Source organism: Talpa occidentalis, unplaced genomic scaffold (assembly GCF_014898055.3).
Source record: "Talpa occidentalis isolate TD23 unplaced genomic scaffold, MPIMG_talOcc4v2.1 talOcc4.17, whole genome shotgun sequence".
NCBI classification, from domain to species: Eukaryota; Metazoa; Chordata; class Mammalia; order Eulipotyphla; family Talpidae; genus Talpa; species Talpa occidentalis.
In genome coordinates this window covers 55,671,846-55,699,093 of record NW_023601754.1, presented here as the reverse complement: position 1 = coordinate 55,699,093, position 27,248 = coordinate 55,671,846, and the positions used below count along the sequence as shown (strand labels likewise).

The window sequence follows — 27,248 nt, the reverse complement described above, 5'->3', positions numbered from 1 at the left end:
AAGTATTTGTCCTATCTGTACACTCCCCTGCAGACACTTTAAAACTTTTCTATATTATCAAATATGTTATCTAACATATATACTGTTCTCTCAAAGTCACCCTTTTAAGTTGGTGGTTTCCAAACATAAATTCTCAGCTCCCCATGCCATCCGCATCCTGCATCTGCTCCCGCCAGGCTACAGACCGCATGCGACCCATCCAGCCTGCCTGTGCCAACAGTACACACCCCCGGCCTGGTCTTAAGCCTTTTGACCATGATAAATAACCATGACAACCAGGTTCCCTAAGTCACCCTTTAAGAGGAACGAGGGCACCTCGAGGGCCGAGACGAAAGGGACAGAATAGGGACAACACGGTCTTCCCGTCCCCAGCTGGGCACTGAAGATTTGGGGTTTTCGAGCACAGGTACACGACAGCGCCTGCGCACCAAGGCAAGGGACAAAAGGGGTGACGAACAAGGGTCACGGAGCTTCGCGAGCAGGCGCTGCCCGAAAACAGGTGCCCGGACGGCCAGGCGGACGCGGCGTCCGCGGGGGAACCGGGCACAGCGCGCCCGGGCGAGGACGTCGCGCCTCGGGGCACCGCGCAGCCGCCGTCGAGCCGAGCGCCAGGCGCGGGCGCGCGGGCGGGCGGGTGGCTGCCTGTGCGCATGCGCGCCGGGGCGCGCGGGGAGGACGGGAACACGGGGAGGAAGCCGCCGGGAAGGGGCGGGGTCAACCCGGGTCTCGCGCGTGCGCGCCGCGCACAAACCTTTTGGCGGGTTTTTCCCCGGTTGTGGGCGCCTACGCCGGCCCCTCCGGAGCCTGTGGTGGCGTTCGGGAAGCGGGGCGCTCCCGAGAGCCACTTCTTGGGATTTCTGCCCCGGCGGTCGTGGAGCGGGTCCTCCGGCACGTTTTTAGAGGTGTTTCTCGTGACTGACGGCAGGGGCCTGCTGACCCCGGAGGCCCTGGGCCTTTCGGCCGCTCCCCGCCCCGGCCCGGCCGGGGAGAGCGTCCGAGGAAGCTCCTGCTCCCCGCGCTCGCGCCCGTGGGGCTCCCGGGCTCAGGGCGGAGCTGGGTGGGCCCGGCCGCGGCCCCGACCCCCGCCCCGGTCACCATGAGCGCGTCCGCCCAGCTCCTGCTGGAGGAGCTGCAGATCTTCGGCCTAGACTGCGAGGAGGCGCTGGTTGAGAAATGTGAGTCCCGCGCCCCCCAGTCGCGGCCCGCGCCCCCCAGCACCGGCCCGCGCCCCCCGCCCCCAGCACCGGCCCGCGCCCCCGGCCCCCCAGCACCGGCCCGCGCCCCCGCCCCCCAGCTCCGGCCCGCGCCCCCGCCCCCCAGCTCCGGCCCGCGCCCCCCGCCCCCAGCACCGGCCCGCGCCCCCCGCCCCAGCTCCGGCCCGCGCCCCCGGCCCCCCAGCACCGGCCCGCGCGCGGCCGGGTTTCCCCAGCCTGGTGCTCGGGGTCTCGGAGCTTGTGAGATGAGGAGTCAGACTTAGGGTTCGGGTTGTCCGGGCTTCGAAATGCGCACAGGGTGCCGCTTGGATCCCCGCTCAGCAAGGAGAGTAGAAGCTGTCACCGCCGTTACGCCTGCGGGGGGCTGCCGTGGCCCCCGCCTTCTCGCCTGTGGCGATGATTCGGTTTCCCACATTCTTAGCAAGAGCAGGCTCTCCCCTACAGTCTCCTTTCCTGCCTGAGCTCGTCACTGCAGTCATTCTCGCCTCTTATGTTTTTTTTTTTATTTTTCTTTTCGTAAGATTTTTCCCTTAACAGCATCAAGTGTGGTTCTTATTCTCACCTTTAAAATGCCCTGTCAGCGCCACGTCCCACTTCACTTCTCTCCTTCCCAAGTGCAGCAAAGCGCCGTGACGCCGCGTCTGTATCTGCTTTCTTCACATTTCTCCTCCTTAGACCCATTTCAGTAAGTTTTTTCATCCCCACGTCCCCCTCCCACCTCCCCCGGGAAACTGCTCTTCTGGTCATTAACATCGTTTATCTGGCTACATCCGGTGGAAAGTTCTCAGTCCTTGTCTGAATTAGCAACAGCAATTGGCGTCGTTCATCGTGGCCTCTTTAAAACATGTTTTTCTCTCAGCTTCGTAGACAAGACTCTTAGTTGTTCTGCCTCCCTTGTCACCCCTTCTCAGACTTTGCAGATTCATACTTGTCCTGAGTCCTGGTGGCCTTGTGGCTTTACAGCCCCCTTATTTCTGATGATCCCCAAATGTGTATCTTAGGCCAGACCTCTGAGCTGAACTGCAGGCTGGCCTGTCCAGCTGCCTGCTTGACATCTCTAATTAGATCTCTCACTGGCATTTCCAAATTTCCAATCCCCAGGCTGACCTGCAGGGATCCCCTCCCAGGTGTTTGGGCTAACAACATCATCCTTGACACCTTTCTCCACACCCCACATCCAGTCAGCAAATCCCACTGACCTCACCTTCAGGGTATATCCAGAGCCCAACCACTGTTCACCTGCCCCACTGCCACCACCTTGTCCCAAGCCACCACCTCCTGTCACCTAGATGTTGCCGCAGTCCTCATGGTCATGGGTCTCTCCTCAGGTTACTGTTCTGCTCAGACCCTCTAGTGACGTGCCAACCCAGAGTACTGCTGAGGGAGTTGCAGTGGCCAGCAACTTGCGCCGCCCCCCTGTCTCCTTCCTCCCTGCACTCCAGCCCAGGGGCTGGCTGATCTTGCTTCTACCTCAGGATCTTTGCCTGAATGCTCGCCTGCTTAGAACCACCAACTTCCCCTACCCCCAAGCCCCTGATCCCTCTCTTGGCCTTGTTTTTCTACAGAGCATACTGTAACATAATCTATTACATATTTGATTTACTTATTTTCTGTCTCCCCTTAATAGTGAACTTTGTGGAGACAAGGATTCTTCTCTGTTGTGTTTCTTCTCTGTTGTGCTGGCTTCTAGAACCAAGCCTGGCCTTAGTAGGCACTGAGTAAATATTAGTGGACTAAGTAGAGGATTATTTTTACTTTCAACATGAAAGCTGCAAGAAATAAAGTGCTCACTTGTCCAATTTTCCTTCCTGCAGTGGTAGAGCTGTGTGTTCTGTATGGACAGAATGAGGAGGGAATGGTAGGCGAACTTATAGCCTTCTGCACCCGCAAAAATAAAGCTTGTCTTACCTCAGACACCCTGAACTCTTTTGAGCATGAGGTAAGAACAAAATATGAGGAAACTAATAATGTAATTTCCACTTCTGCTCTGTAGGGACACGTGGTATATTGCAGAGTATGGTCTTTGGAATTGGATTTGGATTCCAGTCCCATTGTGAGCGTGGGCAAACATTTAGTGTCTCTTGAGTCTTGTTTTACTCCTCTATTGGTGATTCTAATAATCTTTTTTTTTTTTAAAGATTTATTTATTTATGCACACAAGAGCTGGGGGAGGGGGGCACAGGCCAGAGATGTGGGGGGGTGAGAGGATCCACCAGAGACAGAGTGGGGAGCAGAACAGGCAGACTGGCCGAAATACACTGCTGAGGGGAGCAGCAGGCAAGACAGGAGAGGTCTGCTGCGCCATGTGGGTTTCTCCCTGGCTGGCCGGGGATCTAACTCGTACTGCATAGGCTGCAGATTGCTTCGTAGTGCAGTACTTAACCCCTAGCACCACCAGGGAGGCCCAATCTTTATTTTTTTAATGGTTGTTGTAAGAATTAAATGAGAATAGATATTAGTCACCTAAAACTATGCCCAGCAGGCGGTAGGTCTTAATAAATAATTGGTGTTATTAGAATTGTTATGGTGTAGGGCCTCCCTGGTGGCGCAAGGGGTTAAGATTCAATCTATGAAGCTGTCCGCACCGCAGCCTCTGCCCAGGGCCCGCCAGGGAGCAACCCATATGGCACTGCAGACCTCTCCCGACTTGCCCGCTGCTCCCTTCAGCAGTGTACTTCGGTCAATCTGCCTGTTCTGTTTTCCACTCTGTCTCCGGTGAATCCTCTCACCACCCACACCTTTGACCTGTACCCCAGTTCTTGTATGCATAAATAAATAAATCTTTTTAAAAAAAGAATTGTTATGGTATAGAGAAACAACCCCAGGACAAATCTTCATTTTTAGTCTATGAAGCACCTTCTTAATTCCTACTGTGAGGGTTGTATGTCTTTGATTATACACCAAATGCCTGTTATTACCTCACGACTGTGGAAAAATGCCCCCTCTATTACTTGATCATGGGATAACATATTCATTATCTTTAATTCCTCAGTTTCTGAGCAAAAGATTATCCAAAGCCTCGCACAGTGCCTGGAAGGATAGTGGGCATGCTGGAGCTAGAGACATAGTTTCCATTCAAGAGCTGTATCCTTTTCTGCTGGGGTCTTTACCTGTTGCATTTTATAATTTGCCTACAGTTGCATGTGTCATTTAAAAAGAAATAGTAAAAGTATCTAACATTCAGAATTTTTTTAAATCAACCCTTGCCTAAGATTTTGGGTGGAAGTTTATTATGATATTTCTTAACCAAGTCTTAGAATTGAAGTGGAAGAAGAAGAGGAGACCCTTCTGAATTCTTACGCCACACCCTCCAAGGTGAGTGTACACTGCGGAAATGATCCACAGATCCCGCAAGTAGCACTTTCTCTTCCTTCCCAAAACATCATGACATCTGAAGTGCTGAGGAAGAGAATTGCCCACTCACATCACCCTCTTTGTTTTCACTTACTCATCTTCCTTCCCGACATGTTCATGGGTGTTTTTACCTGTGGGTCCTTGTGAACATTCAGGTCTCCTGCTTTTTTCAGTTAGCATATGATAAAAGTTTTATGTATAATTTCACCATATTTACACTTTTGAATGGTTGCATAGTTTTGTATCAAGTGGAGGTAACTAGAGTTGAATAATCGATCCAGGTCTTGTGCTCTACCCCGTGAGAGGTAGAACAGAGCAGTGGAAAAGCGTCGCCTGCAAAGCCTGAGTCAGAAGCCCTAGGTGACACGGGTGAGTCCTTTTCTTTGAGCTGCAGCCTCCTTACCTTTAAAATCAGAATTCATTACTTCATTTACTGAGCAGCTACACTGTGCCAAGCACTGTACTGGACACCGGGGAAAGGGCGGCGGGTGTACAAACTAGGTGGGCTTCAGAGCCTCACAGCCCAGGGATAACATCTCCTGCCTCAGGGCTTGAAGATAAAGTGAATGTGGAGAGCACCAGGCCCAATGCAGTATATTCCATAATCATACTACTCTTCATACAAGATAAATTTGCGGAAATCCATAGTCATGGAATGAGCCTCCAAAGTAAATTACATTGTAATTTAGTAGTTTAGGTGTGTTTATAGAAGCAAGAACTCTAGAAATGTGACTTGTAAAGTTGCTATCGCAGTACCAGTGCAAATAATATTAAGGAAATCATGAGATTTTCTTTAGCTTATTGAAGTTGAAGAGATTATAACAACATTTGATATCCTCACCCACCCCCAACCCACTACCAAAAAATGGTCCTTTCCTCGAGTCCATGTCTCAGTAAAGGGACCGTTCTGTTTGCTCAGGCCAAGAATTTTAGAGACCTCCTTGAATCTTACTTTTCTCTCACTCTCCACATCTTATTTGTCCACCAGTACCTCCTTCCGGAATCTGGCCCCCCATATGCACCCCCGACCACAGAAACATACACATACACTGCAGTGCCTTCTGCAAGAGCCTTGGTTGCCTCCCTAGGTAGGATCATACAACAGCAGGGGCCACCACACTATTGACCTGAGTCACAGCTTCACAGATCCAGGAGATAACCAGATTTGTCTGTAGTTCAAGAGTTGATCATGTTCTTGGGGACTAACTCATGGTAACCCAATTCTCTGTAGACAGATGCCTGCGTCAAATGCAAATGTACTTAATTTACTATTGAAGTTTATACCCTTCCAGGGACTGAAATACCAGGTTGATGACGCCCCATTCCTGCTACAAAAGTTTTTAGGAGGCTCAATTATGAATTAAAGTTGTTTTTTTTTAAGACTTTTTTTTTTAAGATTTATTTTTTATTTATTTACACAAGCACTGGGTACAGTCAGAAGCACGGGAGGGTGAGAGAATTCACCAGAGCCAGAGCGGGAGCAGAGCAGGCAGAAGGACCGAAGTACACTGCTGAGGGGAGCAGCAGGCGGCAGGAGAAGTCTGCGCACCATGTGGGACCCTCCTCCGGTGGCCGGGGAGCAGCCGGGGATTGAACCGGCGCTGCAGAGGCTGTGGGCAGCTTCGCAACCCAGCGCTCAACCGCTGCGCCACCGGGGAGGCACTATGAATTAAAGTTTTGACTAGGGGAATACAGTGTAGTGAGTTAAGTTGAAAGAAGCAGACTATTTGAAGTATGTGTCTGACCTCGGAGGAGACCCAGGGTGGGCCTGGGCTGCATGTACAATGCTCAGAGCAGCGCCATCCCGTGGAGACTGCCCCTCGTGGTTAGGCCACACAGCGGCGCGGCATGGCGCAGGTCAGAGTGCCACACAGTGCCAGCCTCGGGCAGTAGCCTGAGCACTGAAGTTTGCATGTCCTCAGCTTTATATTTCTAGCAAATGAATAACCTGGCATCCTTGTTTGGGATTGGATTTCGGGGCAGGAGGGTAAGGTGCCCTCAGTGATTTAGTTCTCATCACAAGCGAATGAGCAGGAACTGAGAGGTAGGAGTGAGTCCCGGAGCTTGGTCCGAGCGAGCGGATCCCTGAGAAGCCTTAACTGGAGCTGGTTTGTTGACATGGTCAGGTTTCTCCACAAAGACTGAGGATGAGTGCCCCAAGACTCCGGTGTTCCCCAGTACCGTCATCTCACCGTGCTGGGAGACGCTGTCTTCCTAGGGAAACTGTCCTCTGGCCCTCGAGCTCTGTAGCCTACTGTAGAGTAGAGGAGCGTTTGGGAGAACTAGTTTGAGAAGATATAGCAAAATCTTTTCCATCCTTTGACCCAATAATTCTCCCTAGTAAGAATCTCTTCCGTTGGGCCTCCCTGGTGGCGCAGAGGGTTGAGAAAGCGCTGTGAAGCTGTCCGCAGCCTCTGCAGCACCGGCTCGATTCCCAGAGGCCAGGGAGATTCCCACATTGCCCGGCAGACCTCTCCTGCCTCGCCCGCTGCTCCCCTCAGCAGTGTATTTCGGTCCGTCTGCCTGTTCTGCTCCCCACTCTGTCTCTGGTGAATCCTCTCACCCTCCCGCGCCTCTAGCCTGTACCCCAGCTCTTGTATAGATAAAAATAAATCTTTAAAAAAAATCTCTTACATGGAAATAATCCAATTTATGGGAAAAGCTTTAATGCATGAAGATGGGCAGCTCAGCATTATTTACAACAAAAGCTGTAAGCCTCCAACATAACTCAACAGAGAAGAATGATGTGAATTATTGCTTCAGTCAACACAGCTACTAAAAAGGATAAAGACTCTGTAGGAAAATGCTCATAATTAACATAAAGCAAAAAATCAAAATACAGAGTACTTAAAGGATTATGTTTAAACTAAGATTATAACTGTTTGAATTTATTTTTTTTTTACTTGGAAAGATAGTAAAATAATAGGAATATTTTTTCACTGGTTATCCTAAAAGGGGGTAGTGACATTAAATTCTAGTTTCTAGCTACTTAATCTTTGTAGAGACTCCATTCCCATGTCTGCTCCTGTCCCAGTCCCGCAGTCAGCTGTCCCCGGCAGGCCTCCTGGGTGATGTAACTTCAGTAGCAGCCAGGAGGAGCCCAAGGGCAGGGAAACCCTTGGTTGGCCAGGCTTTTGTCTTCACTGTCACAGTCAGTCATCCCAGGCCTCGGGGAACAGTAGAGCTCTGGGCTGGGCTGCAGCCTCCATTCTGGGCATGGCTTCAGATTCTTACTGATAAACAAAAACCAGAAACAAAATTGGCCACACCACCACCCATGAGGTGTCCTGCACACTGCCACAGTGGTGCGCGCAACCCAGTTACCTGTCTGCAGCCACCCCCTCCTCAGTTGTGACAAGCTGTGCTCAACCCTGCCGAAATAAGCAGCACTGTGGCCCTGACTCTTCTCTGGAAAATGTGTCCATACAAGTCAAGTCTTCATGTAGCGAAACTACATCTTCTAGAGCAGAGAGGTGGGTAAAGAAAGCGGTGAATCTGAAAGATTTGACAGAACTGATGATGGCCTGCTGCCTGCCACCCTTTTTGGGAAATGTTGGCACTTTTTCATACTTGCCTTCAAAATAGGGGCAGTGCTCTGATGAACACTGGCTTCCAGTCACTGGGGATTCCTCTACGGCTCATGCTTGGAAGATGGGCCTTAAGAGAGAGCCCCTGTCCTGCCCGGACACCCTTCTTCCTGAGGAACTAACTGCATGTAGTCAGCAAGTTGGGCCTAGGGCGACTGAGACTCTGATGTGTTTGTTTTTTCTCATTTCTAGGGTTCTCAAAAGCGAGCTGTCGCCACCCCAGAGACCCCCCTGACAAAAAGAAGAGCGTCTGCTCGGAGCCCCCATCAGCTCCTCTCGCCGTCAAGTTTCTCTCCAAGGTAGGGACCATAATCCATTTGGCTGCCAAAAAGCAGGCCCGACTCCCTTTCTGTGGTTGTCCAGGTGGACGCTCACTCGACAAAGTGGCCTTTTGAAAGTGGGTGGACACACAGCCCTGCCGAGAACTGGCCGAAAGCCCTTGCTCTCTGCCCTCCCTGCCTTCTCTTCCTGTGTGGAAAATTACTGTTTCTTACGGTAATTAAGGAAACTCACTTTCCACCCACTTTTCTGGGGCTCGTTTCCTAGATCGGGAACTGATACTTCTACTGCAAACAACCTGTCTATTCAGAGGCCTGGGAGTCTCACAGACTTGCCAGTGGAGGCAAGTAGGTTTCCACCTGCTCTTTTAGTTTGCATGTTGTTGGGTTTCTTTTCTTTTTTAAAATCTGAAGTACTTATTTTTTAGAAAGAAAAGCACATATCTTTGTTCCTAATGTTGTGTAACCTGTTTATTGTACCTCACTCAGGTTACAACTAGTTTCTAAGCATTTTGTTGTCACTGAATGCACACAGACTTAATTGGTATTTTATTCCCGCTGCCCCCTCTGCACATAAATCCACAAAGATCACATGTGATTTTTTGAAATCCGTAAATGACATGTCTTCTACTAGAGAATTCCAGAGGCGAGGGCCCTGCTGAGTAGAAGAAAGGTTTTTACCTGCTGCCCCATCAGGGGGAGGAGCAGTCCTGTCAGCCGCTGTGGGAAATGCTGCTGCCCAGAGTCACTCCCCGGCTTCGGGTCACTTCGAGCCAAGCAAACTTGAGCCCTTTCAGCTCGCACTTTATGAGGGAGGCAGTGGAAGTTCTGCAGCCATGGCCTTGGGTCCATGGGTCCCCTTAAACGCATGGTGGCCCACCACCACTTTGGGGAGTTCTCGAGCTGTTTTGGAAGTGAGCTTTTTAAACTTACTAGGGTGTCTTTGAGACTTGATGTGTGGAGATGGTTCTCATGGGTGTGCCAGCACTGGTACAGCACCTGCATTCTCTGAGGAGCCAGCCTTTGTGTTTTTTTGTTTTTTTTTTAAAGATTTGTTTATTTTCATACAAGAGCTCAGGTACAGGCCAGAGGCGCAGGAGGGTGAGAGGATTCACCAAGACAGAGCGGGGAGCAGAACAGGCAGATGGACTGAAATATACTGCTGAGGGGAGCAGCGGGCGAGACAGGAGAGGTCTGCCACGCCATGTGGAAATCTCCCTGGCTGGCCAGGAATCGAACCGGCACTGCAGAGGCTGCGGACAGCTTCACAGTGCTGCGCTCAACCTACTGCGCAACTGTGGAGGCCCAGGAGCCAGCCTTTGAAAGCTGGTAGTCGGTTTGTGGCTGACCTGGATGAGCATCTGGCTATAGTGAAGGCGGGCTGGGGTGGCTGTCCCCAGCAGCTTCGCGGGGAGGAGTTGGAAAAGCCAGCCATACACTGACTGCCTAGTCATCTTTTAATGCACGCTAATAAAGCTGACATCAGAAACTGGTTTTGTAATATATGAAAGTAACTTCTAAATTATTCAGGTAGAGACAGCACTGAGATCGAGATAATTAGTTGAGCTCATTTTCTCTCTGTGGAAAGAAGAAATGATGGCACCAATTACAATGGTGCGCACATAAAACTGGTTTCTGCAGAGTTTCGGTGCATTAAATGAAACCTGTTGTAAACAGACCTCTCTGTGGGTTAAATTCAAAAGGGTTAAAGCCACTCTAATCTGAGCAGACCGGTAGCCCTGTGTGTCCTGGAAGGTGTGAGTGGAAATGGGAGATCTTGCTGGTCGAGCCTTGAGGATTGGAATGTGTGTCCACCCACAAGCCAAGTTGATCACATACATCTCCACCTTCGTGGACACGGGGGGACGCTGGTTAGCCTCACCTAACTTCGTTTTATTTTGTGAACTCTTTTGTGAGATGTTACATATATGCACAGCAGCTGTTAGTTCCGAGCTCTGATGGGAATCTGATCGATGAAAAAAATTGCTAAGAAAGAAAAGGAGGTCCTCGCCTGGTGGTACAGGTGGTTGAAAGCCGCGCTGTGAAGCTGTCTGTAGTCTCTGCAGCACCGGTTCAATCCCAGGCGGCCGGTGAGGGTCCCACATGGCGTTGCAGACCTCTCCTATCGCATCCACTGCTCCCCTCAGCAGTGTATTTCATCAGTCTGCTTGTTCTGTTCCCTGCTCTGTCTCTGGTGAATTCTCTCACCCTCCTGTGCATCTGGACTATACCCTGGTTCTTATATAAATCAATCAATCTTTAAAAAAAAAAAAAACAAATGCACTAAAAAAAAAAAAGAAACGGAAATTAATGACTTGAAGCTTGCCTTTTAACTAATTTATAGTTTGGAAATTTGTTTTACTTTTTTTAGTTTTAAGCCAACGGAATGACAGCCTTTTAAAATATGCTTCTGTCGCCAAGCTTCTCTAACACGTTTGGTATTCCTCAGCCCCTCATTCCTGGAGTTCCAGATAGGTCTGTGTGTCTAACCCCTCAAGCTGATTAGATTCATAAAATGTGAGTCAAGCTTGAGGTTTTGTCAGTGACAGTATCTCCAGTCCCCACTTGAAGGTGTCCTCATCTTACTGCTCTGCTGTTGAATATGAACACTGTAATGTCGATCTGTTTTGCTTCCAATTAGTGCTACTCCCTCTCAGAAATACAACTCGAGAAATAACCGAGGAGAAGTGGTTACCTCCTTTGGCTCAGCCCAGGGCGTTTCTTGGTCCGGGAGAGGAGGTGCCGGTAATATCAGCCTGAAGGTCTTGGGGTATCCAGAGTCATTAACTCAGAGCTACAAATCAATGTTTCAGAAGCTCCAAGACATTCGAGAAGGTGATTGTTTTTCCCTTTGAAATTTTGGAGAATATAAAACCACCTGGAAGGGTTTAGTGTAAGTAATAAAGACTCAGCGAGGCTGGTAGAACAAATTCCCAGGATTCCATAGAATAGATAAGTTAGTGGGTGTCCTCTGGGTGCCCCTGTTGGTGCAGGCCACAAGGTGACATTCCCAAGTCATCGCTTTGCTAAAGAAGAAGCACATAACCATTTCCCAGTACAGGAAGCCAATTAAAGTAAAATACTTTTATGGCTCTTTCCTTGTGACGTGTGGAAGGCTCCCTGTTGGCTGGGCCGCCCTTGACCCTTGCTGAGTAAAGGAAGGTGGGGGCTGAGGAATTGTGCCATGTGACCTCCTGGGGCCCAGTGAAAGCAAGATGCAGCAACCAAACAGGGAAAACTACTGGGGCTTCAGAAAGTGTGAGTTGGCTGGATGTGTAAGGCCCTTTTCCTGCTTGTGTAGAACAGCTGATTTTAATAGGTGACAGTGTGCTGTATCTTGTCTTCTTGTCCAATGAAATGTCTTAAACATAACACTTTCCTCTCTGGGATTTCAGTTCTGACCTGTAAAATAGAAGAACTTGGCAGTGACCTCAAGGAACATTACAAGATCGAGGCATTTACACCTGTCCAATCCCCAGCACAGGTCAGAGCTTCCTAACTGAATACTGTGTTTTAATCGCTGGTGAAAAGACAGCCTTCTCTAACATTCTGATTAAAACATCTGCCTTGATGGGATTTAGCAAAATGGGTTCTTCTGAAGAAAGACTTCAGCTTTTGTGACCAGAGACATGTTTTCTTTATGCCTGCATCAGGGTCTTGCACGTAAGCGAGGCTGAAGTGATAAGGCAGGTAGCCCTCTGGAGGTTTCTTCTAAATTGAAACATTGAAGTTGCAGGATGTGAGCACAAGCAAGGATAGAACTTCCAGAAACAGGGATGCACAGCCACCCTGGTGTGGTTTCTGCCCTTACGGGCCAACCACTGCATATAGTATCCTCACAGCGTGCTTTAGTCTGGCATATGTGCCAGAGCATTTTTTAATCTAAGGGGAGATGTGTTCTAGAAGATTCTTTTTTTTTTTTTTTGGTGGGACCCTCGCCCATGGCCGAGGAACGAACTGGCGCTGCAGAGGCTGTGGGCAGCCTCGCAGCCCAGTGCTCAACCGCTGCGCCACCAAGGGAGGCCCCTCTTTTTTTTTTTTTTTTTTTTTTTTAAGATTTATTTATTTATACAAGAACTAGGGTATAGGCCAGATGTACGGGAGGGTGAGAGGATTCACCAGAGACAGAGCGGGGAACAGAACAGGCAGACTGATGAAATACACTGCTGAGGGGAGCAGTGGGCGCAACAGGAGAGGTCTGCCACACCATGCGGGACCCTCGCCCAGCTGGTTGGGATCGAACCGGTGCTTCAGAGGCTGCGGACAGCTTCACAGCACTGCGCTCAACTGCCTACGCCATTAGGGGAGGCCCCTAGAAGATTCTTTAAGGCACCTCTGTCATACATTTGCATTCAGGGGCGAATGACCAGTTGGGGAAGACATGCAGAACCATATCCTAGAAGGAACTTTCAGAGGAATTGGGAAGAAGAGTGGAGTGGATGCACTATCTTGTGGGGAAAGATTCGACTTTCTCGGTTTGCCCCCAGAAGTGGGAACAGGACAGAGGAAGCACAGGGAGAGGAATTTCAGCTGTAATGAAGAACTTCTTGTTAAGAGACAGTCTAGTATGTGGTTCAGAATATGGCTCTGGAGCCAAATTTCTGGAGCTCAAACCCAGGCTTCACCCACTGTTGACCTTGACTAAGTAATTGAGCTTCTCTGCTGCTTGTTTTTCTCATCTATACACTGGGTACAATAATAGTATCCACCAGCAGGCGTTGAGAGGAATGAAGGAGCCAATCAGTACAGGTTAGCCTTTAGAGCAGTGCCTGGTTTTCCAAAAGCCCAGTCACCAGGAGCTCTTGCTAACAATTACAGTGATCCAGAGTTGAAGGGGTGAGGAGGTAAACTCTCCTTCACTCAGGGTGCTCAAGTTTTGGTGGCCCTTAGAGGAGCTCAAGCATTGGGTGGGTGGGCAAAATGTACGCCTGTTAGGAGTTCTACCCCTGAGGACCAGTGGTGGTACTGTGGTCACTTCCAGGTCATGAGGATGTCCCACCAAAGAAATGTTGGCTGTCCTTTGGGGTTCACTTAGCTAGTCGCTCTTCGACCTCAGATGTGGAGCTCCTGCTTCTCTCGCCTTCCATAGGAGCCCGTCACGCTGCTGGGCCAGATCGGCTGTGACAGCAATGGGAAGCTAAACAGCAAGTCAGTGATCCTTGAGGGAGACCGGGAACATTCCTCCGGTGCTCAAATACCAGTGGATTTATCTGAGCTCAAGGAATATTCTCTGTTTCCTGGGCAGGTGAGATTGGAGGTGTCCGGGCCGGGCAAGGCAGGCTGCTTACTCCGTAGTGGGTGTGGGCTGTGGCTCCAGGAACAAGCACGACGTCTCTGGCCAGCTGCCCCTTGCTTTGGGCTTCATGCAGGTGTGACCAGAGCCCAGGTCCAGGGAACTGGGGTGCTAGTTCTCCTTCTCTGCTAGTATCTGGCCATCTGGATTCAAACCCCAGCCCCACTCCACAAGGTGTTGATCATGGTCATATTATTAACCCCTCCAAGCCAGGGTGTCCACATCTGTAAAATGGAAATAATAGTCCTTACCTCATAGGGTCATTGTGAAAATTAGGTCATCCTTCTGGAGCATAATTATTATTCCTAATACTTAATTTGTCTTCTAGAAAAATATCCCAAGTTTGCAGTTACAAAATGAGAGTAGCTGGACAATGCTTTTAACTACATCAGAGGAATGTATGACAGCCTCATTTTGTCTCCCGTTTTGCATTCAATCTTGTTTTGTTTCTTGTCTCTCAGGTTGTAATTATGGAAGGAATCAACACCACTGGTAGAAAGTTTATTGCCACCAAACTCTACGAGGTACCAAGGGACCCCCCCCCCCCAACCCCAGCTCCCTCCTGGTTTGCTGCAGGCCCTGTACGTGCAGCTCTGTCTGACCTGGAGACTGTCCTCTTAAAGAACCTGTTTGTTTGGTTCCAATTCTCTGTACGGAGTGGGACTGGTCTGCTAGTCCCTGTAAAGGGCCAGACAGTAAATGTTTTAGGCACTGCATTGTCAGCTACATGGTCGCTGCCACAGTGACTCAGCTGTCACTTCGGCACAAAAGCAGCCACTGTCACCCCGTAAGCCAGCACTGCAGTAGAGCTCCATTTACAAAAATGGGTGGTGGCTAGGTTTGACCTATCAGCCATGGTTTTCCTGTCCCTGGGCAAGGCAGTAATCCACACACATTTTCACAGGATGCAAGGAAAAGTGGCAGAGACCCTGCCCCCATCCTAGCCAGGGTAAACACTGGGGCTTCAGGCACCTGTCTTACTCCCTCTTTGCTGGGTATCTTGAGTTTATGTGTGACCTTCCATTACCTGGGTTTCCTTTCTGTGCTGAGCAGCGTAGAGAAACAGCAGGTGCCATCAGCTCTGTGGGGGTTTAGCTCTAAGTATTACCTCCCCTCTACCTGGCTCCTCACCCACCACTCTCCCACACACACCTGCAAACATATCCCTCTGGTGCCCACCCCCTTCCCTTACCAAAGACAAGGCCTCAGTTTAGCTTCTCTTCTGTTTTTAAGGGTGTGCCACTTCCATTTTATCAACCCACCGAAGAAGACGGAGGTAAGCTTGGGTTCAGACATTGTTTAGCCAGCAGTGAGGCTGGTGGGCAAGCGGACTAGGCCCAGGAGTGCCTGAGGTTCCCCAGGTCCCGAGAAGGTGCTGTCTGGGCACCAAGGCTGACAGCAGGCGGACTGGTGGACTCACAGGCCTCTTGTGACAGGAAGCCAGGAGCTGGGCCTTGCGAGCTGCTCAGTGCTGCTCAGAACCTGGGTTCTGAGTACACAGGTCTATGGTTTAGAAAAATGTTTAACAGATATTTGAAGGTTACGTTGAAAAAAAGGAAAAACAGCCATTTTTAAAGTGTTGTGTGTGGTTTTCTGCACTGCATTCTGGAACCTACAGATAAAGTCAGGAATTAACCTACAGAAGTTGTTGTGATGAATGTACCAGAATTAGGTAAAAATGGGAACTCTGGGTGAACAGTGCACACATAGGAGCTCTGTGCTGTGCTTTTTTTCCTGAATAAAAAAGGTTGCAGAAACTTAGATGAATTTCCAAGAAAGTCTAAAGTTACTTGGTAACTAATCCAGATGGGAAAAGACAAAAAGAAATATTAACAAATTTGCTTCACAATAATTCACAGTATATTTGTAAGCAAGTCAGAAGACATTTAAGGATTAGCAGTGAGGTGGCTGGCACTGTGTATTGCCTACACCCCATCTCACTAATAGTGCGCGAGGTCATTCTTGGACACCACCTCCAACTAACAGTGGAAGTTAGGAATTGACATCGCACTTTCAATCAGAAAATGTTTTTATGGCAGCGAGAATCGTGGTGGTGGTATCAGATGGACTTTGGGAAATGAGAAGTTGACATGGCAGAGATGCCCAGAGCCTGAACTATGCCAGGACGGGCTTTGGAAGCAGTTGAGTAGGCTGTTAGCAGACGTTTTGTACTCAAGGTCTTGAGTGAGGCGACATGGGAGGAGACACAGGCAGGCCCTGGCCTTGCCCACCCACCAATTTCTACTTACGCCTGTGTTTATATCTCCTGCCTGTGGACTCCTCAGAACCTAATTTAACTTTGCCCCTGGCTCAGCACTCCACAAAACGTGCCCTTCCTTTGAATTCTCTCAGTTCATGGTATTAGCACTCTGGTGGGTGAATAATGCCCTCTCCCACCCCTGAGCCTGTGGATGTTATTTTATATGGCAGAGGAAGTTTGCAGGTGCAATTGAGTTAAGGCTGAGATAGAGGGGCCAGTGTCCCAGATTATCCAGGTGGGCCCAGTGTAATGACAAGTTCGTGAAAGGGAGGGCAGCGCTCAGAGCTGGAGGTTGAAATTGTCATGCTGCTCACTGGCTTTCCAGATGGAGGAGGGACCATGAGCCAGGGATTGCAGGCGGCCTCTGATGAGAAGCTTAGGAAGGCGAGGAAGCACCCTCTCCCATAGAGGCTCCAGAGGAGGCCAGCACTGCCAACAACTTGGTTTTCAGACTTCGAACCTTCAACAGTGTCATAAAGGTGGTGGTTCATCATAGCAGCAGCTGGAAATTAATACAGCTGTTTAGAAGTCAGGGATCTTTTCATGTTACTGCTACAGCAACACGACACAGAAACTGGTACAGGTGAACTTAAAGAGAATATGGAAGGGGAAATCCTGGTGCCTCACAGGCTCTCCAGGTGGCTGGAAGACCAGGCTTGAACCAGGAGAAGGGCCTCCAGGTAGCAGCAGTTTCCCCGCTGTCTCACCCAGTCACCTCTGCTGGCGTAGGTCAGCTGCAGCCTTGGGTGGTTCACCTCGAGGTTCCAGAACTCAGGAGAGTGTAAATGGCTCGAATGGGGTCACCCGTCTGCCCCTTTGCCGGGGAAGGATGGCGATTCTTGGTCCCACCTGGACTGCCTTTTGCAGACAGGGCTGGTTACGCAGCAGGAGGCAGATGCTGTGAGGGAAAGGGCAGCCCCAGAAGCAGGCCACGAAGCAGAGCTGCTGGCACCCCGGCCTGCCCTGTCTTTCAGTTTTACAAGAGGAAATGAGTTCGAGACGGGTGGTAGTGAGGGTTCCACAACACTATAAATCATTTCACTACCATTGAATGTCCGTGTTCATAATGTTAAATTTTATGTTCTGTTTATTTTAGCATAATAAGACAGAAGTTGGGGGGAGGGAGCCGTGGAAGCACACCCTGCCTCCATCAGCCGTCTCCTGGCTGCCACTCCCCCTGTCCCTCACGTGCACTGCTTGTCTGCCCCCGCTGCAGTGGTCTTCGGTCGGGGTGGCGTCTTTCAGTCTTGGATTCCCTGAGTTGCACACCTAGGAGATTCTTGATCAAGTGGATTCCATGGCATTTCTCCCTACCTTTTCTTTTTCTCCCTGTCCTGGTCTCTGCCACTCAATGCCTTTCAATCCTTCCTGTTTCAGATTTTGAGCAAAACATGGTCCTGATGGCCTGCGGGCCTTACACCACGTCTGACAGCATCACCTACGAGCCCCTGCTCGACCTGATCGCCACCATCAACCACGACCGGCCAGATGTCTGCATTCTGGTAGGAGGCCTGCTCGGGCAGCTTCCCTGGGGAGGTGCCAGTGGGAGACGGGGACGGCAGCCTTGGGGAAGGTTGAGGAGGGTCTCAATTTTCAGGAAGCATGTCAGATTCCTCCTTCTTAAAAATATTTCTTAATTCTTTGTCTACAATTTTGGGAAGGTGTGCATGACCCACAGGCCTTCACCGAATTCAAATGCCTGGTGTTCTGTGACTTCCCTGATGTCATGGTATTCTTGGCTCTGGCTCCTTACTCCAGCTTCCGAACTGATCTCCTTTTAAAGCTGGAAGTATTCCTGCGTGACAGTAGATTTCCCTTGCTAGACTGAGAAATTCAGAAAGAAACGCAGAATTATATGAGATGATGCCCTGGCTTGGGGTCCTATGGCCCCTTCCCTCCCTGGTTCATATCCGCTGCCTCAGACAGTGGGCAGTGCCCTTGCCCCATCTGCTAACGCCTCAGGCTCCGCACACACCCACAGGGGGACAGGTGGGCCCCAGGGGAGACAAGTGCTGGGAGAGGTGAAGGTGCTCAGGGGCTCACATGACTGATTTGTTCTTTTGGTGCCTTTGTTCCCCACCCTTCTCCCTGGACCTGCTTGCAGTTCGGACCTTTCCTGGATGCTAAGCACGAACAGGTTGAGGTAGGTGACTGGGGTTGGTGTGGGAGTGGGGCACTGTGTAGGGGCCCTCATGTGCCCTCCCTGTGGTTTTCAGCTTTTGGAGTTTCTTCTGCATCTGTAACAAACCTAACAAGCCCCAGTTAACCCCTGGGGCTAGCCAGAAAATATCGTAGCAGGCAATTTTTTATAAAAGACATTGAATTTGACGGCTTCGTTTCACCAGAATGCTAGCTATGCTGTTTGGAAGTTGGAAGGGAAACAGAAATTTAGGAGTCTGATGTCTTGGTGATGGTTGGTGCTGGGCACAAAAGGGCACAGGGCAGGGTACCTGTGTCACCCGTTGGTGGGAGTACCTTACCTGGCTGCTGCCCTCTGCTCCATAGCCCATGTGTCACTGTCCTTCAGTGCTTGCTTTACAAATGGCCCTTCCCCAGCCACCCTGTAGCTGCAAGCAGGTGCCGCCGACCCCTTGCCTCAGGAATTGCGCCATACTCGCCGCAGAGACTTCAAAGTATTCTTCCCTTCAATCTTTTTTTTTTTTTTTTTTTTTTTTTGATTTATTTATTTATACAAGCACTGGGTACAGTCAGAAGTGCGAGAGGGTGAGAGAATTCACCAGAGCCAGAGCAGGGAGCAGAACAGGCAGACAGATGAAGTACACTGCTGAGGGGAGCAGTGGGTGCGGCAGGAGAGGTCTGCGCACCATGTGGACCCTCGCCCAGCGATCGAACCGGCACTGCAGAGGCTGCGGGCAGCTTCACAACCCAGCGCTCAACCGCTGCGCCACCGGAGAGGCCCTCTTCTTTTTTTAAAAAAAAAAAAAAAGATTTATTTATTTATGCACATAAGAACTGGAGTACAAGCCAGAGGTGTGGGGGGTGAGAGGATTCACCGGAGACAGGGTGGGGAGCAGAACATGCAGGTCCACTGAAAGACACTGCTGAGGGGAGCAGCGGGGAGACAGGAGGGGTCTGCTGCACTGTGTGGGTGTTTCCCTGGCCGGGGATCGAATCATGCTGCAGTGGCTGCAGATAGCTTCATAGGTTGCGTCTTAACCCCTTTCGTCACCAGGGAGGCCCAACCTTCAGTCTTTCTCTCAGCTTACATTCCTGAGGGTTGTTTCTTCCCCCATCTCTTCTGCCCCCAGCTATACTCAGCTCCTCAAGAAAGAGATGGCATCTTCCCACCTGTGCCTCTCCTTCAGCCCCTGGCAAGAAGGGTTGGTTAACAAGTGCTCAGTAAGTGAGCAGGCGCCACACGTCCACCCTCCACACTCAGTCTGTCTCCTTCTCTCACAGAACTGCCTACTGACAAGCCCTTTTGAAGATGTTTTCAAGCAGTGTCTGCGGACAGTCATCGAAGGGACCCGGAGGTGAGGACGCATGCTCAGCTGCTGAGGTGTCTCCGGCATGGCCCATTACGCAACGCAACTGTTCAAAAGTAATGGCAGTTCCTCCCTTCGTCCTTTTGAACTACACAGATCAGATAGAACTCGCTCTTGAACTCAAGTGCACAGACGCCAAGCAGCATCTATGTACAACGCTAAGGTCAACACACTCGAGAGAAGCCTGCGTAGACTCTCTCTTCCCTGGCCTGTTCTTCCTCTCTCGCTCCCTTTTGTATAAACTCCTGTTCCGTGGGAATCTTCCCAGTGCAATTCTGAGAAGTGTTTGATGACTTACACACGAAATCCCGAGAGGCCCTAAGCCTCCCGTTGTATGAGTGATTGTTTTGGGGTGAGCCCAAGTCCCTCCCCCGAGTCAGTGTTTCCCCACGTTTCGTTTCGTAGGCGCTGCCAGTGCCTAGAGCAGGCAGCGCAGAAACGCTCAGGCAGGGTGGGGCCTTGAATCCTCGCCACCGACCCTGGGGAGGAACTGTGAGAGGTCATGGTGGTGACGAGTGATGGCCGGTGCTTATCTGAGAGGAAAGTCACTATTCCAGGAAGTCTAAAGCTGGAAGTAAAAAGTTGTTCAGGAAGTTGACACCCTCACTCCCTATCCCTTGTCCCCAGGGCCTGAGTTTGGAAGAATCAGTGGAGGTGACAGATCTCTGGGGATTTGCTTGCCTGTAGCTGAGCTCATAAAAAGCAAACATTCCTAGGGTTAAGCTTTTAAAAACAAGTCTGTAACAAAGGTTGTTTTCAAGACGACATGGTGATCTTCCGCCTGTGGCCATGAGAACTGATCCCAGAATCGATTAGTTGTAATACTACCTCTGGTACCAGCAGTGTAGGCCAGTGTGGGAGGCACTGCAGGCTGGGAAGGAGCACCCCACACTCACCCCAGAGTCGGGGTCTCGGTGCCAACACCACCTGCAGCTGGGTCTGCTCTCCTCCCTCATGCCAGTGAAAGTAGTACAGGTGCCTCCCCTCTGGCCTCCAGGTTTGTCCTGACCCTGACCGAGTTCATCAGACCTGGGAGGTGCCCAGAGCTCCTTGGGGGTGAACCTCCACGAAACAGGCGCAAGGCTGGTGTTTGAGCAGGCTCCTCGGGGGTGGCAGGACTGTGAGCAGTGCCTGGTGCTGGCTGGGTGATTTCCATTTGAGTTTGGGCTGTGTTTTTGGTTTCTCACCCTGTGTGGTATTGACAGCAGTGGCACAAACAAAGAACAAAGCAGGCTTTGTTACTGTGGCAGCACCCGGCCGGCACCGCCAGGCACTTTCATCTGCAGCCAGTGTGTGCCACGGGAGAGAGGTACGGCCCCACCCTGCCCAAAATAGTATATAAACCATCCTCATTGGGAGGCTTTCTCCTTATTCCTGAGAGATCAGAAATGCGGAGACTTGGCTGATTTATCAGCAAAAACCAGAGCCAGTGCGGAAGCACCTCCTCCCTCCCGGGAGCCCAGCGAGAGCTCTCATGCTGTGAGGACCCTCCCACCATGATGTATGAAGTTGTGCAATGCTGAGCATAGTTGGAATTTTTCAGATCCCTCCCCCCGACAGCCAGTCTATAACCAAGAGCAGGAGGATTATTTCCTCCTTAACTCTCCCTCCTCCAGCGCCTTCTCCGCATAGAGCCACCCGTCTCTTGGCAGCAATCAGCTGCTGCTCCGCCCTTTGTGTCCTTCATGGACCCTGAGCCCTTGGGATCCAAGCATGGATTGTCCCATTTAAGTTCCCCCGGCCCAGCTGCCGGACTCCAGCGCCCAAGCTGGTGGACTTGGACACAGTGAACTTCTCTGTGTTGCAGGGGTCATCACTAATCTGCAAAGTACCTTTGGTCTCAAGGCTTTGATTTGCTGCTGCAGAAGTCTCTAGTTCGAACTTTGAGCAGGCAGGACAAACAAGTGACAGGTGTGACAATAGGCACAACACCCTTGTCCCATGTGAGGGGCCCTGAGCTGTACCTGAATCTGGAAAGGCCACACATTTAAGTAGGAGACGGAGCTGAAAGTGAGAGCCCTTGGTGAATTTTAAACATGCTCCCAAAGTCACACTTGACGCCTGTTTGGTTTTTAATAGGCCCCTCTGCCAAGGTCAGCCCAGGGAACCAAGGCAACGGGTTTTTTTTCCTTTCCCCTTTTGTAGGACTAGGGAGGATAAACAGTTGACCCCTAGAGTTCAAGGGTTTTTTCTTCACTTATATAGCGTAACCCTAGAGATTCTCCTGTCTCCTTCCATCAAAGGACACATCTGCCAGCTACGTGCTCACCGTTGCTATGAAATACTTTCACTTTTGCAAGACAGTCTGGGAGGGAATGAAAACCAAGGGCATCGCTTCCCCCTGTGAAGGGAGGGCTGGTGGGAGAGAAGCCAGTCCCCACCCCTCCAAAGACGCGCCTCTCCTTGTCCCAACCATGCCGCCGGTTTTGTTCTTCGTGTTTCAGCTCAATCTAGCCACGGGGGTGCTGTCCCATCTGCTTAGCACGCCAGGCTCGCCCGGGAAGGACCACCCTCGAGTGACTGTGTGGATGTCGCATCTGTTCCCTTCTGTGCGTGTCCTAACTCCCATCTCAGCTCTGCCTCTGAGGCTCTGGTTCTTCGGTCAAGTCCTTGCCTTCCTACATTTTCTAGATCTTATTCTCCTCAGCCCTTTTCCTCCCGAAGAGTCGGCCCCACCTGTCTCCAGGGGAACATCACAGACAAAGAGAAAGTGTCCAGGGTGACCAGGTCTGGATGGTAGGCAACGAGAGCAGCTCACCTTTGGCGCCAGTGTCCCTTCCCTTCAAAAGTTCCCTTTGCAGGCTCTGCCCTGCAGGGAGGGTCACGTCGCTGACGCTTGCGCTCTGTCATCCGGCCGCTCCAGCTTCGCTGCGCTCATTTGCTCTCCCTCTTCTGGTTATTTCTTGACAACATAGCTCTGGCTCCCACCTCGTCTTCGTCCCCTCGTTGAGAGACGTGCACCACGAGCCTGTGTACCCGCAGCCACCTTTCGCCTACTCCGACCTGCTTCCGGGGGACAGGAAGGTACCCGAGCCCCCCACCGGGCAGTGGGAGGGAGGGCACCTGGGCGGCCCAGCTCTGGAGGGAGGACCATCTGTCAAGGTCCTGTCGAACAGCCTGAGTCTTCCTAACAGGCAGATGTATGTGTTTGTAATTTGCATAAATTGTCTGGGAAGGAAGGGGGATCCCCAGAACTGCTGCTGCTGGGAGACACCCCCCCACCTCCACCCCACCCCCGGCCTTCTCAGGGAAGAAGTTTCTGACTTTGGTGTACAAAGGTGTCTCGGCCCCTTCTCCTCTTAGCGAGTGCAGTTCGTGTCCGAGCCCTGCAGCCTCTCCATAAACGGGGTGATCTTTGGCCTGACATCCACGGATCTGCTGTTCCACATGGGGGCCGAGGAGATCAGCAGGTAAGAAGCCTGTTCTGGCCCAGCAGGCAGGACGGCTGCCCTGACCCCGTCCTTCCCTTGCCAGAAAACCTGGGGGCTGCTCGGCAAATTCGTGATTGAGGAGTCCCTCGAGCTGCGCTTTGTATCTCACCTTTCAGCTGGTCGAGGTCCCCTGGGCCCCAGGGGAGCAGCTGGCTGTCTCTGCCGTGTTTGGGACCCAAGGAAGCTCAGCCACTCTGGCTTTTCGCTTAATTCAGTCGGGGCGCGGAGGGAGGTTCATCTGCTTTCCTTCCCCTCCCCTCACTGACCTGCACAGGTGGGCACCCCTGCCCCTGCCTGTGGGGGTGAGCTGTGAATTCACTGCGAAGGGGTTTCTCTTACGCCAGACAGCCTGTCGCTCTGCAGGGAATCGGGCTGCCAAATCCGTTAGTGTCAGCCCAGCCGTCCAGTTCCTCATCTCTGCTGCCGGGCGGGAAGACAAGCGCGTGTGTGTTCACTGAGCTGGGTGTGTGCTTGCTCGCTGAGGTCTGAGGCGCAGGGCCACCCCATGGCATGCTCGCCTCGCCGGTGCCGACCTCACCTGCTGCTCTCCCGCGTGCTCTCTTCCCGGCCCAGCCTCCTGCTGCCCTGACGAGCAGAGCGGGTGCGGTGCGGGTGGGTCTTGAGCCTTCCCGGGTGTCCTTGTCACTGTGCCTCGCCAGGCATTGATCGTTTCCCGACCTGTCCCTTCCCAGGCCCTCTAGTTTGTTGACTCCTCAAGTATTCCCCAGAGGGAAACAGGAGCGGGGGGGAAAAGGTTCTGAGTTCCATTTCCCCTCTTCCCTCCGCAGTTCTTCTGGAACTTCAGACAGATTCAGCCGAATACTCAAGCACATCCTGACTCAGAGGAGGTGAGCTCACGCGCTGGAATAACTGACCACAAGTAGACTATTTGGGGTCCCAGCTGGCCGATTAGGCAGGAGAGCCTTCCCCAGGCCCCCGCCAGGGACCTGCACCCTGAGAAACCATGAGAAAAGGAAGGGGCACTCTGCGAAAACAGGGGAGGTCTGGGAAGGGATCCCCAGATCAGCTGCTGCTGACTGTTTTTCTCTATCCCTGTAGCTACTACCCACTCTACCCTCCCCAGGAAGACGTCGCCATAGACTACGAGAATTTCTATGCCTATGCACAGCTGCCCGTCACCCCAGATGTCTTTATTGTCCCATCAGAGCTGAGATACTTTGTGAAGGTAGGTTTGAACCCTGGTTTTTTCCAGAAACACCAGAATCAGCCTTTACCCTTCTAGACCACGGCACTCACTCCTCAGGGGTCTGCAGGTGTGTTGGTCGCCGCCTTTGTCAGGTGGCGGAGGAGGAAACAAATATATTAGTAAAATGCTTGAGTAAACAGCATTTCCATGGCCCTCTCACCCCCTTCCCCCTGCCACACACACACCCCAGCATGGGCTGGGTCAGCCCAGCCTGAGAGCCCAGCGGCCAGTAGAGCCTCCTCAGACGGTGCTCAGGTGGGGCACAATCACAGTCACCTGAGGGCCAGGTCACACGTCTTCCTGCCTGGCCCCTCTGAATTCTTATGTGTCCCCTCAGGTGGACTCATCTGGGCATCTCAGAAAAAGCCCTTAGACCGCTCTATCTGCCGCCTGGGGATTGGGTTCCTTTCTGGGGACCCACCCAGTCAGAACCCTCTTGCCAAACCAGAGCCAGTTCCCCCTCAGAAGGTAGTTTGTCTCTAAGTTTGGGAGCTGATGTCACCCCGCCAAGTCCCCTTCGTGAGTCTATTTCAGGGACTCGAAAGGAATTGAGTTTATCAACAGCAACATACTTGACTGAAGGTGTTGGTTGCCTTTATTTCCATTTTCTAAGGTCCTCTCTGGGGTCTGAGGTGATTCCAAATTTGTCATGTCAGTTCCTGTCCAGACCCACAGTTTTCTTTCCTTCCCCCAGGATGTCCTCGGCTGTGTCTGTGTGAATCCCGGGCGCCTCACCAAAGGGCAAGTGGGAGGCACCTTCGGCCGGCTCTACTTCCGGAGGCAGCCGGTGGATGGGGAGGGGCGGCGGAGCCCCTGTGTCACAGCCCAGGTGGTCAGGATCTGAACCCAGGGCTTTTGGCCCTTTTCCAGCTCCCCCAAGAGCCTGGGGGTGGCTGTGACAGACCCCAGCTGCGTCAGGGGGTGGAGACGGCAGCCTGCGGGGAGACCTGTGTCCCAGACGCGACTCCAGGCTGAGCTGCTCTGGAAGAAGGCCTTCGTTTCTCCTGGGCGCGCACAGTCCAGGCTGAACTGGCTGTGGAGGCAGCATGCTCAGAAAAGGCCAGCACGCTCTGTGACTTTCCGCATGAGTCACATACACAACCAACTTTTGGAGAAACAAAAATAAATTCCTGACCTCGTCTGTCCCGTCTGGTGGCATCTCCTGGCTCCTGGTCTGGTGGTGGACAGAAGACGTTGCCTCCTGACCTGCACGCAGAGGGAGGGCCAGAGCGCCTGTCACCTGGTTTCTGTCCAGCCTTGGTACCCTCCCGCCTCGGCCACTCCCGAAGCCCCTGTGCTGAGTGGGGTGCTGGGCTCCTGCCACGGAGCCGGGCTGCAGAGCCAGCAACTGGCAGTGTGCCTGGCCCTCCCAGCGTGGCCCCATGTCGTGCCGCGGTCCTGGCCTGACCTCTCCATCTGGAGGGGGCGGCCCCACGGAGCTGTGCCGGCTGGCTCCCCGTGCCAGCCAGCCAACTAGCACAGCCACTTGGGGTGCACCTGCAGCCCCCACCATGTCCCCTGCCCCCGTGTCTTGGCTTCTGGGCCAAAGCTGGTGCTGGCTGATGGCCAGGGAGTGGGTTTCTGCCCTAAGCTGGAGACTGCCCACCTCCCAGGCCAAAGCAGAGACTGGAGCCCCAGCTGCTGGGCTGTGGGCAGCATTCGAGGTGCTGTAATGCCTGTCCCTTGAGTTAGCACCAGGTCACCTAACGGCGCCCAAGCTCTGCGAAACCGCAGCAGAAGACAGCACTACCAGGCTTCAGGCCAGCCCAGCCTTCCTGTGAGAACAAGCACCGCACCGCTGTTTGGTTTCGTTCCTTTTCTAGGCAACCCTCCCAAAATAAGAATTAGACACCAGCCTCAGCTTGGGGAGCTGGGGAGCTGACTGCTCACCCCACACATGAAGCATCCAGCTGCTATCCAGAGAGCAGGGGCCAGGATGGGGGTGCTTATGGCCTCTGGGTGTGGCAGTTTTGGAGCTCAGGCCCCACTGCTACCACGTGATACTGTTGTCCTGGGTCGAGAATATCATTTTTCTTTCTACCAAGTCAAATGTCAGCTAAAAGCCCGCCCTCCTTGGAGAGCCCTTCCTGGGAAAGTTAGCCCAGGCCCCCCAAGACGATAAACAGCCTCCCAACCCTTATCTCAGGAGCCCATGTGCAACTCTGGGAAGCCACAGCTCTTGACCATTATTGTCATGCTGCTGAAGGGGCCTGGTGGCGCATGTTAACATCTTGATCCCCACTTGGCAAGATACGGAGCCCCCTTCTCATCACTGGCTCTGCAAGGCCTAGCAGGGAGGGACAATCTGCACCCTGGCACAGCTGGGGCAGGCCAGGGGAGACTGCAGGCTAGGGCCAGGCAGCATGCAGGGCAGGCGGGTGCAGGGTGCACGCCTGGGGAGAAGGTAGTGCTTGGAGGGAGAACCTCGTTGCCTGGATACAAGTCATGTGACTTGGAAGCCCTCCGATGAGGGCCAGAGCAGGCATTTAAAACTCAAACAGAAAGAAAGCAGGATGTGAATCCCAGACAGCAGCCAGGTCTGTTTCGGAAGTTGGTGCCCCAGGTCTGCCAGCTGTGTCCCTGGGCCCATCAGCTGGCTCAGTTTCCTGCCCTGGGCACAGGACCTTTGGGGAGGTCTCGTGCTCTGGGAGGGGCACTGGTCACTGCAAGCTGGGGCCAAGGAGGAGACTGGCTGGCCTGGACTTCTGGGATCCACCGCTCCAGAAGCTCCTTGGTGGCATCTCCTGGCTCCTGGTCATGCCCAGTACCCTAGAGATGCCCAGGAGACACGCACCTGGGGCAAAGTAGACGTTTTTGAAGAATCAAAGCCCCTGATTCTTACCCCTTCCCAGTCACACCTCGCTGCCCTGTCCTGCCCTCGAGGCCGACCTGATGTCTCTGCCCCTGCCAAGGCCTGAGGCTGCCCCTGCTGAGCCCCTCCGTGGCTGCCCCTCATAGCTGCCCTGCTTGGGAACCCGAGGGGATGCCAAAAAGGAAGTTGGGGCGTGGGGGGGTTGGCAGGGCTCAGGGGTGAGGGTCAAGGCAGGGCCCAGATGGGCTCTCATCCTGCTCGGGCTCTGCAGCCGCTTTGGGCTGGGTGCTTCCTTTCCCTTGACCC

General features: G+C 52.2%; 1 protein-coding gene across 3 annotated transcripts; it reads left to right on the top strand.

Moving 5' to 3' along the window:
- Nucleotides 1-1,041: 1,041 nt before the first annotated feature.
- Nucleotides 1,042-25,303, top strand: POLA2 (DNA polymerase alpha 2, accessory subunit). 3 transcript variants are annotated; one of them, XM_037517586.2, is made up of 18 exons: nucleotides 1,043-1,175; nucleotides 3,029-3,153; nucleotides 4,207-4,298; nucleotides 4,472-4,529; nucleotides 8,348-8,454; nucleotides 11,075-11,268; nucleotides 11,829-11,917; nucleotides 13,523-13,678; nucleotides 14,188-14,250; nucleotides 14,960-15,002; nucleotides 17,364-17,488; nucleotides 18,091-18,129; nucleotides 19,407-19,480; nucleotides 22,408-22,516; nucleotides 22,796-22,902; nucleotides 23,712-23,771; nucleotides 23,983-24,109; nucleotides 24,825-25,303. In XM_037517586.2, exons 1-18 carry the CDS (start codon nucleotides 1,097-1,099, stop codon nucleotides 24,972-24,974), a joined length of 1,797 nt encoding a protein of 598 aa, XP_037373483.1. In that variant the 5' UTR covers nucleotides 1,043-1,096; the 3' UTR covers nucleotides 24,975-25,303. The 3 variants fall into 3 exon arrangements, with proteins under 3 accessions (XP_037373486.1, XP_037373483.1, XP_037373484.1); XM_037517587.2 differs by lacking the exon at nucleotides 1,043-1,175 and adding an exon at nucleotides 1,601-1,899; XM_037517589.2 differs by lacking the exon at nucleotides 13,523-13,678 and having other exon boundaries at nucleotides 1,042-1,175.
- Nucleotides 25,304-27,248: the final 1,945 nt, after the last annotated feature.